Raw genomic sequence first — 13,044 nt, forward strand, 5'->3', positions numbered from 1 at the left:
GGGCTGAGAGAATCCAACTTGGAATACAGCCCTGGCGCTAAAATAGGAACAGAAAAATCTCGGTGTGGAGACTCGACTCCGCGCCATCGGAAACCGCGGTTTGGATTTCCCGCCGCGCGGCGGCCGGCCACCTCCACAGCGGCTCAGCAAGGAGAGACACGACTCCCGAGCTCTGGGAACGGGCGTCTGGGAACGATCTCGGAAACGTGACGGGCAGGAAGGAAGGCTGACTGGTGGCGAGGTGAGCGAGGAACTGACTCCCTACCGCAGTCTGACTCCAGCGGAGGATTTTGTGGGCGCGGGCAGTCCTGTAAGAGCAGGGCGCGGCGGCAACTGCAGCCGCGCATTTCCCTCTCGGACGGGATTGGTGAAAGGTGCCTGGCCGGAGGGACGCTGCTCGCGGACTCCCTAGGCTGGCCTAGCCCAGATCCCAGAGTCTGACGGTGGCCCGGAGGAGCCACCGACTTCCGCATAGGCTGCTTCCTCCGCAACTCTCTGGGGCGCAGCGGTGAGCGGGAACAACTAGCCAGCGCAATTCGATCAAGCTGTAGCTGACAGGCAGGGAAGCCGGGCCTCCTGTGTAAGATTACATTTTATAAGGAACAGAAAATATGGGGAAGGGAAGCAACAAAAAAGGCTCCTCGACCCCCAATCCTGAGAATCAGGCAATAGTGGACACTGTACCAATATACATTAAGCGCCATTTAGAGAGCCTCATAGACCAATTCAGGAATGAAGTTATCAATGACCTGAAGCTAGAAGTATGCAGAATAGTTAGAGAAATGCTAAGCACCACCCAGGAAAAAGCAGATGGTGGAGTGGAAGAACAGAAAAAGAGGGGAGAATTGCTTGATGGAGAAAACAGAGAAAGCATTGAGTATGTGAAGCAGGTGCAAAGGGACTATCAAGAAATCAAGAAATATACCCAAGACTGGCATAACAGCTTGAAAGAAACTAAGGACAGACTATCTGAATTGGAGGGCAGACTTGAAACATGGGAGAATGAAATGAAAAACTTCTTAAAAATAACAAAGAAACACACAGCAATAATACAAAGACAAGAAGATGATAAGAGGAGCCATAACTTAAGGATTAAGAACATAAAAGAAGAAGTAGGGACACAAACAAGTGAACTACAAAAGCTACTCACAGAAATAATCCAGGAGAATTTTCCTAATTTAGCAAAAGGTAAAGATACTCAAATGTATGAGGCATACAGGACCCCAGCTACCTACAACCCTAACAGAGAAACACCCAGGCATATAATAATAAAAATTCCAGAAATTCAATACAAGAACAGAATATTAAAAGCTGTAAGAGACAAGAAACAGATCACTTACAAGGGAAGACCCATCAAAATTACAGCAGATTTCTCTTCACAAACCATCAAATCACGAAGAGCATGGGGAGAAATAATTCAAGCTTTGAAAGATAATAATCTACAGCCAAGATTGAGATATCCTGCACAACTGTCCCTGGAAATTGATGGAAAAACGAGGTGCTTCCAAGATAAAGAGGAACTGGGGGAATTTGCAACCACCAATCCAACCCTACAGAAAGTATTGCAGGATATTCTAAAAAAAGAAAAATACAAAGAACCCAGAAATAGGGGCGGGGAGGCCACAACGAATAGAGCAGAGACCAAAACGAAGAAGACAAACTGACAGCTACTGACAGAAAAAGAGCTCAACAGAAATGAGACAGAGAAGATTGGATGATAGGAACAGCTTTTTTTGGAGAAAATGACATCTTAATAGGTAATGCTGATTTAGTACCATCTTGTTTTGAGGTCTCATCTAGCTTTTGTTCTTCTGTCTCCAATGGTCTAAACAGGTTGTATCTTATTGGATTTTACTATGTACGATAATATAAGAAAAAACCTTTTAAAGACAAGGAGATTATACAGAGACCATTGTTCATTTTCTGTTGGTCGATTCTAAATGCTCTGTAATGCTGTTATTCTCTTAAATGGATATACATTGTTTTGATATACTTAATGCTACAGTGTATGAAGTTGTACTCAAGGACTTCAGGGAGGGAGTCAATATGGTAACTATTTTTGGGTCAGGATTAGCTGGTGGTGAAACACTGTTCTGCTTAAATGGTTATGTTTTGATCTGCCCTGTTTCGCTGTTATGCCCTTTTTTTTCTCAATCTCCACTCCATTATTTACTTTTTTATTTTTACCCATTTAATTACAGGGAAAAATATAGCAGGATATAATATAGTAACCCACTTTGACTTTTTATTATCTCGATTTGAAGCCCTGTATTGCTCTCACCATCTTGTTTTTGACTGAGGTTCCTATATTCTGTTTTGCTGGATAGTATCAGGTTCGAAAGTTTAGGCATCAGCTGAGAAGATAATGAGATTCATTACAACGCCCATTCTCATTAACTTTTATCTACTTTTGAAGACCTACAATGTCTCCAATGTTTTGGTTTTGTCGGTTTTATTCTTTACGGTTTTGTTCAATTGTATTACAACTAATGATATAGGCAATTCTATTAGAAATAGCGGGAGGCATTAGGGTAACCATTGTTGATCACCTTGTATTATGTTTTTATATTATCTATTATGTCCACCCTTTTGACTTGACCGATTCTGTTCTATTATGTCACATTTGGTTTTACTCTCTTCCAAAAAAGCAACAAGAACCGTGGGAGCAATGAAACCCAAAATGTGTAATAGTCACTGTACAAAAGAGAGGAAAAGAAAGTGCTCTAAACTATATAACTGCATGTATATTTAAAAGTATAAGATAGAAAATGATATCACAGAGTTTTATTGGATCATTGAACAGAACTGTTTGCAGTATCATTGGTGGAATGTCCACTCTACAAGCTTTAATTTTGTGACTTGAACAATTATTTCTAAGATGGCAATATGTAATCCATTAACTAGTGATTTCCTACTGCGCATTTTTTTATTCTGTAAATCTGTATAACTTGTACCCCTTCACTGTTTTTTTTTTCTTTCTTTTCTTTTCTCCTTAAATAAAAATTAAAAAAAATAAATAAATAAAAAAAAAAAAAGCTAAAAAAAAAAAAAAAAGGTGAAGCCAAAGGTGCAGTAGAGACCCCAAAAGTTTGGAAAAGCCAGGAACATGGATGATCCGAGGAAAGTCGAAAAAAGCATCAGAGAGGATTTAAGAGAAAAATCTGCAGAAGCTGAAATCCCTGAAATGCCATAGAGGTGGAATCACCCAAGCCTTTTGGAGCTTGTAACCAACCAGGTTGCTTCAGATGCTGAGCTTTGAAACTCTAGGACTTAATGTTCATCCTGCTGGATGTTGGACTTGCTTTGTTTCCAATGCTTTCTATTCCCGTTTGTAACTACTGGAATGGTAATGTTTATCTTGTGCCTTTGCATTTCAGAAATGTTTAACCTTGTTTCATTTGTACAGGGGGTTACAGTTAAGAGTTTGCCATAGATCTTGGAGGAGACTTGGGACTTGGACTATTCAGCAATGCTGAAACTTTAGGACTTTGGCAACTCTTTGAGGTGGACTAAATGTCTTTTGTATAAAGGATGTACATGAGTCCTGGGGGCCAGGGGCAGAATGTCTTGGTTTATGTCTGTGGCCCCCAAGCCTCATAAGTTTGCTTTGTGCTTTTGTGATGCTTCATTGTCTAGTGCTTGGATTGATGGTGTCAGTGCTCCTCCCACATAGGGGTGGATGTGATGTAATGGCAGGAAGAAGGTATGTCTTGCTCTTTGCTGGTTCCTGCTTGCTGTTTGCAGCTGCCATGAATTGCGGCCCAGCCATGCCCGCCTGCCTTGGAGCCAACTGAGTGTGGACTGAAACCTCCAAAAACTGTAAGAAATAAATCTTTCCTTTCCCAACTTGGGCTTCAGGTATTTTGTTTCAGCAACGAGTAAAAAGTAACTAAGACAAGACCTTAAAGACATGATTGTGGCTAGAGATCAAGAAAGGAAAGATTTTATAAAAATTACAAGGAATCAGGAAATAACAACTGTAACATGATACAAAGAAAAACAATATAAGATTGATAAGTGTCAATGAAAAAAGCAGGAGTCAACACAAATGACATAAAAAGATTATTTGCAGAAGTAATAGCAGAATATTTACCAACCATGGGAAACAAATCTAAAATGCAGATAAGTGAGCCTTACAGAACTCCAATTAGCTACGATCAAAATAAACCTACACCCAGACATATAATACAGATCTCAGAAACTCATCACAAAAACAGAATATTAAAAGTTGTTAGAGAAAACAAGATCACCTATAAAGGAAAATCCATCAGAATCATGGCAGACGTCTCAACACAAACCATCAAGTCAAGAAGAGCTTGGAGTATAGTATTTCAACTCCTGAAAGAAAACTTCCAACCCAGATTGATGTTCCAACAACTTCCAACCCAGACTGATGTACCCTGCAAAACTACCTTTCAAAATTAACAAAGAAAGATACTTCCATGACAAAGTACTAAAAACATTCATGACCAACAAACCAACCTTATAAAGGGTACTGAAAGGTATTTTATAGAGATAAAAATGACCACAATTCCACGAATAACAAAGAAAGAAACCGCCAAGCAAGGCAAGCAATTAACCAGAAGAAAACTAAGGAACCAATAGCAGGAAGACAACATAACAAAGATAAATCAATACATATCAGTAATAAACGTTAGGCCTCAACTCACCAGTCAAAAAAAACAGACTGGTAGAGTGTATCAAGAAGAAAAAAAACCAACAGTATGTTATACACAAGAAACACATTTAACTCAAAAAGAAATTCATACACTGAAAGTCAAAGGACAGAAAACAGTATTTAATGCAACAGGAACCCAGCAAAAAGCAGAGTTAGGCATTCTGTTTGCAGACAAAGAACTTCAAACCAAGAATGATCAAAAGATAAATAAGGTCAATACACATTTGTAAGGGAAAAACGTAAAGAGGAAGACATAATAATCATGAATATATATGCACCAAATTCAGGAGCACCCAACTATATAAGAAAAATATTAACAGATATGAAAAATCAAATAATAACACAATTGGAATGGGGAACCTTACCATCCCACTGCCATAAAGAAATCAACTAGACAAAAAAATCAGCAAAGAAGTAACAACTGAACCAAACTTGTAAACAAATAGGCTTAGCAGACATTTACAGTGTTTTACCATACAATGTCAAAATATACATTTTGCTCAGCTGCACATAGGACATTCCCTAAAATAGACCATATACTAGCCCACAGAACAATCTTAAGTAAATGCAAAGGAACTAAAATTATCCAATGCATAATCTCTGACCACAGTGCAATGAAATTTGAAATTAATGACAGAACAAACCACAAAAACTCCATAAACACATGGAAATTAAGTAACAATGGGTCCTGAACAAATAATGGGTCAGAGATGAAATTAGAAACGAAAACAGTATCTACAATCAAATGAAAATGCAAAAACAGCTTATAGGAACCTTTGGAACACAATGAAAGCAGTCCTCAGAGGAAAATTTATAGTAGTGAATTCTCACATCAGGAAAACGGAACAAGTACAAATAACCTAATATTGCACCTCAAGCTACTAGAAAAAGAAGAGCAAGTTAAGCCCAAAGCCAAAGGAGGAAATTATAAAGACCAAAGCAGAAGCCAACACAATTGAGGCTAATGAAACAATATAAAAAATTAACAAATCAGGGCTGGGGATTTAGCTCAGCGGCATAAGCACCTGCCTTGCAAGCAGGCGGTCGTGAGTTTAAATAAAATTGATAAACCCCTATCTAACCTTATACAAAAGAAGGAAAGAAAAAATTTAAATTCATATAATAGGGAATGAAAAGGATGAAATCACCACAGATCCTGTGGAAATCCAGAAAATCATCAATATTTACTTCGAAAATCTTTACTCTCATAGGATAGAAAACACAGAAGAAATGGACAAATTCCTTGAAACATGAATTACTGAAGCTGGATCAAGAATATCTGAAAACACTTCAATAACCCAGTATCAGCTAATGATATTTAAAATGTTCTTCAAAAATTACCAACAAAGAAAATCCTGGGTCCTGATGAATTCACTGCTGAATTCTACAAGAAATTTATGGAAGACTTAATGCCAACACTTAAATTCTTCAATGAAACTGAAAGGGAAGCAATTCTCCCTAACTCATTCCTGGGGGCAAGTACTACCCTGATACCAAAATCAGAGAGACTCAACCAAAAAGAACTATAGGCCAATCTCTGTAATAAACACAAATGCAAAAATTTTCAATACTAAACTAACAAACAGAATGCAGCAAATCAGCAAGAAGATTGTACACCATCACTAAGTACAGAAATGCCATAGGAATGAAGGGATGTTTCAACACACACAATTCAATAAATATACTACATCATATCAACGAAGCCAAAGACAAAAAGCACGAATATCTCAAGAGATGTACAAAAAGGTTTTTATAAAGCCCAACACTCATTCGTGAAAAAAAAAACCTACAGAAAATCAGACTAGATGGTCTTTACCTCAATCTGATAAAAGCTATCTATGACAAAACAACAGCCAACATCATATTAAAAGGACAAAAACTGAAAGCTTTCACTCTAAAGTCAGGAACAAGATAAGAATGTCCACTATCACCACTTCTATTCAATATAGTCCTGGAAACATTACCCAGAGCAATTAGACAAGAGAGAAAAATAAAAAGGAGTAAGATAGAAAGAAGTAAAGTTACTGCTTTTAGACAACACAATATTGTACATAGAAGATCCTGAAAACTCCACCAAAAGACTTCTAGATTAAATAACCAAATTCATTAGTGTACCTGGATACAAACTTGACACTCAAAAATCAAATGCAGTCCTATACATAAAAAACAAGCTCAGAGATAAAAATTAAGAAAACCATACCTTCCACAATAACATCCAAAAAAATAAAATACTTAAGAATCAATCTAACAAAAAAAAGTATACATTGAAAAAATCACAGTACTCTGAAAAAAGAAATTGAAGAGGATCTCAGAAAATGGAAAGCTACTCCTTGCTTACAGATAAGAAGCAACAACATTGTGAAAAAGGACATACTCCCAAAATTGTTACATAGATTTAATGCAATTCTAATCAAAATACCATTAGCATACCTTACAGTTCTAGAGAAAACATTCCTAAAATTCATGAGGAATCAGGACAGACCTAGAATAGCAAAGGCAATCCTTGGCAACAAAGACAAGGCAGGAGGCATAACAATCCCAGACTTGAAATTATACTACAAAGCTACTATGATAAAATTAGCACAGTATTGGCCAAAAAACAGACCTGGGGATCAACAGAACAGAATAAAAGATGCAGACATAAATACAAACATACATATCCACCTTATGTTTAACAAAGGGACCAAACATATTCATCAGAAGAAAGATAGCCTCTTTAATAAATGGTGTGGGAAAAATTGGCTTTCTACATGACAAAGACTAAAACTTGACCCATGTCCTTCACCATGCACTAAAGTTGAAAAGGATCAAAGATCTACATATTAAAACAGAAACACTAAATCTACTGGAAGAGAGAGTAGGTAGAAATCTTGAAGACATAGGTAGGCAGAGAGTTCATGAACAAAAACCAAACTGCGTGGGAAGTACTCCAAAGAATCAACAACTGAGATCTCATTAAAGTTTCTGTACATCAAAAGAAATCACCAACAGAGTGAAAAAAAAAACCCACAAACTGGGAAAAAAATTTTAGCCAACTATCCCTCAGACTAAAAACATCTATACAGAATATATAAAGAATTTTAAAAAATCAGTCCCCCTAAATTAAAAGACCCAATCCAAAAACGGGCATCTGAGATGAATATATACTTTTCAGATGAAGAAATACAAATAGCAAATATATGAAAAAATACTCAACATCATCAGTCATTAGAGAAATGCAAATTAAAACAATATAGAGATTCTATCTCACCCCAGAAAAAAAAAATGGCTACCATCAAAAAATCATCCAGTAACAAAAATCATCCAGTAATAAATGCTGGTGGGGTTGTTGGGAAAAAAGAACCTTCTCCATTGTCGGTGGAAGTACAGAATGGTGCAACCACTGTGGAAATCAGTATGGAGATTCCTCAAAATATTAGGATTAGAGATTTTATTTGACCCAGCTATTCCCCTTTTGGGAATTTTTCCAGAAGAATTGAAAACATCAAACCACAACGATATATGTGCACTCATATTTATAGCAGCACAATTTATAATAGCTAAATCTTGGAAACATCACAAATGCCCATCATCTAGGGAATGGATAAAAAAGATGTGGTATTCTTATACAATGGAGTACTACTCATCTATAAAGAAAGATAAACTCAAAGTTTTTATAGGAAAATGGCTGCAACTACAGACCATACTCAAAAGTGAAATAACACCTGTATGTATAAACATTGTATTGTCTCCCTAGTGTAAGAAACTATAAGAGTAAACAAGATCCAAAGTTTATACTGTGAAAGGGAAAGAAACTAAAGGTAAAAATAACTGGGATAGGGGAAGGAGAAAATAAGGAAGGGAAAAAATACATATATGCATATACATAAATAGAAGATACCAAAGATAATCGTACAACTCATTAAAAGGAACAGTGTTTATACTGTTTGATTAATTTGCATGCCTGTATTTGGTAATCTGTGCAGCTATTTTGAACACAACAACATGCAATATAATAACCACTGTTAATTTCCTATCATATTGTTTTGAAATTCTGTATCATTTCTATTGTTTTACTCTTTAAACTGCCACAGTAGACATATACACATCATTTATATGCTGCCTAATTTTAGTATTTCCTTAAACTCTATTATTTCTACATATAGATCTGTATTTTAAGAGTTTTCATATATGTCTTTATCTAGATTTAAGGGAGTCAGACATTCAACAGGAGTAAATTCCCTTCTCACATTTCACAAAATATCCTGTGTCAAAGCAAGAATTATATCCTTGCAATGTCAACAGAACCAAAATAAGAACTGGAGAAATCAAATTAATAGTTCAAAATTGTCTCTGTTTTTTTGATACTATTTATGCAAAGCTTTTGCACTACTGAACCCTTTTTATTTGAGACAGGGTCCTTTTAAATTAACCAAAGTAGGCTCAAATCCTATCTTAGCCTCCAGAGTAGCTGGGATGATAAATATGCACCACATTGCCCAGCTCAAAAATCTTAATGGAAGAAAAGATTTGCTCCAATTCTACTTCCTATACAAGTTCACCTGGTTAATCTATTTAAAACAGATATGCATTTTTACTATTTATTGAAACACCAACTAATTCAGAAAAAGAAAAAAGAATAGTAATACTAAGTGATTATTTTCTGGTTCCAGAAGGAAGGAGTAAAACAGCCAAAAAAAAGCCTTGTACTATTATTCCAATGTTTCTGTATCATCTGCTTTTTAAAAACTGTTACATGTTATTGTAGCCACCAGGAAAATGATTTAAAAGCCATATTTCTTTCATGTTATTCAAGAAAAAGTTTAATTATTCAACTTATTCTTACCAGATTTAAGACCTGAAATTTTGAAGATGGCACTTGGTTTCCCATTTGTGACGAATCCTAGCAGTTGCCACACAGGCATTCCATTTGAATCAGGATAGGAAAAGTAGACAGATCCACCCATTCCTTCAGGAAACGGGATTGTTCCCAGCATAAAAACAACAACATGGTTGATATTTTCATAATCAGGTAAGTCAAAAACAAACTTATCCTCTGCCACTTGCTGTGCAGCTGTTTGCACCTAGAAAATAAGAAACTTGTCTTAGTTCAATAGTTTGATGAGTTTCTATAAACCCACAAAGTATCATTATAAACTGTATCACCATCATTGATTATGATCACCATACCATTTATAATGTTGTGCTAACCTATAATGTGGTACTTTCAATTATGAAACTCAAACTTTTTATGTATTTGTTTATTTAGTAAGCCTCACACATGCTACTGTGTAGTATCACTGAGCCCTGAAAGTGGTTTTTAAGAGAATCCAAAAATACATATTTAGCCTTAAAATGATCATTTAATAAATGCTATCTTTTAAAAATGTAACTAACTTCTTTCAGAAATATCATGAAAGAATTTTACTTACATAAACTAATAACCATATTTTTGGAATACTGTAAAAATAAAAAGCTGTGCAAATCATACTACCAAGCTTTTATCCTCCAATTTGACCTATACAACCTGAGATAATTAAAATAGTTAAGTAATTCAGAAGTCAGTCTTCAATTATAGATTGTGTATCCACAAAGTCAGCTACTTACTAAAATTTGTAACCCAAAACAATGCTTGTATAATTCTGTAGTCATTCATGGACTGTTATAGAAAAAAACATCAAAGTTTAGCTGACTCAAGCATTTCCAGCTAATATGAACCAAGGTATGCTACACCCGCTTGCGTTAGTCCAAATTCTGTGAACAAGTGTACTTTTCACAATCTATTTAGTACCATGGTTCATCTGTAATTTGTACTTTTGACTGGTGATTTTATTTTTAAAAAGGCCAAAGTTTACATGCTGGCAATTGTTTCTAATTGCAAGATGACCTTATATAGAGAAAATGCAGGCTAAATTTTATTCAGTTGTAAGTTATAATATTGGTGGCCCATGAGTGTGAATTAATCAACAATGCATATAAAATTCTTTAAACAAACAAACATACAAAATAAGTTTTCACAGGCTCATCAAAAATGCTGTGATTAGCCAGGAGTGGTGGTGCACACCTATAATCCCAGCAATCAGGAGGCGGAGGCAGGAGGATCACTGTGAGTTTGAGGCCAATCTGTGGTACAAAGTGAGTTCAAGACTAGCCTGAACTGTATATGAAACTGTGTCTCCAAAAAAAAAAATCAGTTTTGACTATAGCTGTGGATGTAGCTCTGTGATAGAACACTAACATGCTCAAGGTCCTCAGTTCAATTCCCAGTACTGAAAAAAAAAAAGCTATTACTAAAAAAATTTTTTAAAAAAGATGGTAACCCTGCACTTTGCAATTCTGCTGTTCATAAATATTTTAGAGAATATGACTACTAGAATGAGGACTATACCTATATATAAAATATACAAATTCTGAGAGTTGGGAATTTATAGTTTTCCTGAACTCATTTCATAATCTAATTTTGTTTCAGAACTGAACATTAATTTTAAAATTGAGATACTATAATATAAATAATTACAGGAATTTTTTTAATTTTTAGAAAAATATTAATACTGCTGTTTCATACCATTAGCAAAAATATTAATTCTGACTGTGCTCAGGTAGATAGGCTGTCAAAATCTACCTTATGTGATTTTTATTGATTTGATTTTTGCTTTTGACTTGCAACTAATAATCACAAAAATATCAAACCTGAGTTACTATTATTTTAAAGACAAAATGGCAACTTATTTTGTTTCCAGTATTTGCTAGTTGTTGCTGAAATATTTATTCTCCCTCTGTAATACCAACTGCACTAAATTAAACCCCACTATGTCAGACTGAGTTCTCATTCCTTCTCAATTTTCTGACAATTTAAAACCTACTTCAAATATAAAAAATAAAACAACAAAACCAAACTGTATCAGTATTAATTTTTATCAGGTTTTAGAATACATTTAACCTCAGTATGAAAAACTGTACTTCTGAATCTTGAAATACCTACCAGACAAAATAAAAAATTCTTAAAACGTAACTCAGTACAAGGAACCAGAGAGTAAATCTGTATTGACGAGCTCATTCTTTTGTGTGTGTGCATGTATAGTATTGAGAATTGAACTGAAGGACTTCAGCACATTCTTAGCCTTATTTTTAAAAGGCAGTCTAGGTACTTCTATGTTACTAAATTGTTGAAGCAAGGCCCTAACTTGTGATCCTCCTGCCTCAGCCTGATATTAATCCTTAAGAAATAAAGAGTACCTCACACTTAGATAAAAAATTTCAAAAAATAAAACTTACAGCTAAAACTTTAACTTCATTTTTCTATTAACAGAATAAATTTTGAGATGTCACTAGGTCTATTCATCCTTCATTTTGATTTATGCTCTTCATTTTTAATTTACACATCTTAATATTACAGAATTAAAGAAAACCGCCCCCCACGCAAAAAGTCTAAAAGAAACCTGTATAAGAAATTTTCATCACACAACTTGTGTGAAGAGATAACTGCTTAAATTTCCTTCCAAATTTGATTGACCTGATACATGGATTCTGTGTAGCTTTTTATTCTCTAAAGACACCTAATTTCAATTTCACTGATGACACCCATCCCAAATTGGTCCTTTACTTTTCCCAAAACACAACAGGGCAAACTAGTCAAAGGAGCTCACATCTGTAATCCCAGCTACTGAAGCATCAGACACCAGCCTGGGTATTTAGCAAGGGCTTATCTCAAAACATCACAAAGGACAGTGCCAGAAGGTTGCCATGGAACCCTCTGTCACTATGCATTGGAATTCCTAGCACAGAAAAAAAAAAAAAAGGAAGCGGCAGTCCAAAATTTTGTATCACCAAAACTACCAACTAGCACTATCCCCTCTTAAGTCATTCAAGAGACAGTAAAGTTTAAGGCTAGTAGTCTTTGTGGTTTCTTGAAATTAGGTACAAAACTTAATACGTTATTAAAAAGGGATGAAAAATCTCAACGAAAGGGGATGCGATATTTAACATAGAAAGTAAAAAGAAAAACCTCCAGCCAGGCACGGGGTGATCATCTGTAATTCTATCACTTGGGAAGCTGAGCCAAGTGGATCGCTGTGAGTTGGAGGCCAGCCTGAATACAAAGTGAGATCCTGTCTCAAAGGAAGAAAAGAACAGAAATGAAACTATAAGTGAAAGGAACCAGATTGAAAAAGTGGATGTCTATGTTTCTATGAAAGCAAACTAGGACTTGCCTTCCTGATTACTCCTTAAGTGTTTGATACCACTGTCATTTAACTGTAATAACCTGTCAAGGCAGCTTACCCTTTTGACCAAGAAAACTCTTGTTTGCACCCTTTTCCAGTTTCTCAAAGGGCTCGCACCTATATTTCAGCGTTTTTAATCCGCCAACTTTCAATTACACTAAACGT

The 13,044-nt window shown here is 35.6% G+C and overlaps 1 protein-coding gene across 2 annotated transcripts in view; it reads right to left on the bottom strand.

Annotated features, from left to right (window-relative positions):
• Positions 1-13,044, bottom strand: part of Hikeshi (heat shock protein nuclear import factor hikeshi) — a 39,248-nt gene that overhangs the window by 25,500 nt on the left and 704 nt on the right. Inside the window, exon 2 of one of the 2 annotated variants that reach the window (XM_013151161.3) lies at positions 9,504-9,741. In XM_013151161.3, coding sequence (XP_013006615.2) covers positions 9,504-9,741 — 238 coding nt within the window. Of the gene's footprint in view, positions 1-9,503; positions 9,742-13,044 lie in introns of those variants that run through there. The other variant, XM_063256297.1, reaches the window with a different exon arrangement.

This window comes from Cavia porcellus, unplaced genomic scaffold (assembly GCF_034190915.1).
Source record: "Cavia porcellus strain 051 isolate PalLab524CR breed Dunkin Hartley unplaced genomic scaffold, mCavPor4.1 scaffold_9, whole genome shotgun sequence".
In the NCBI taxonomy this organism is placed as follows: domain Eukaryota; kingdom Metazoa; phylum Chordata; class Mammalia; order Rodentia; family Caviidae; genus Cavia; species Cavia porcellus.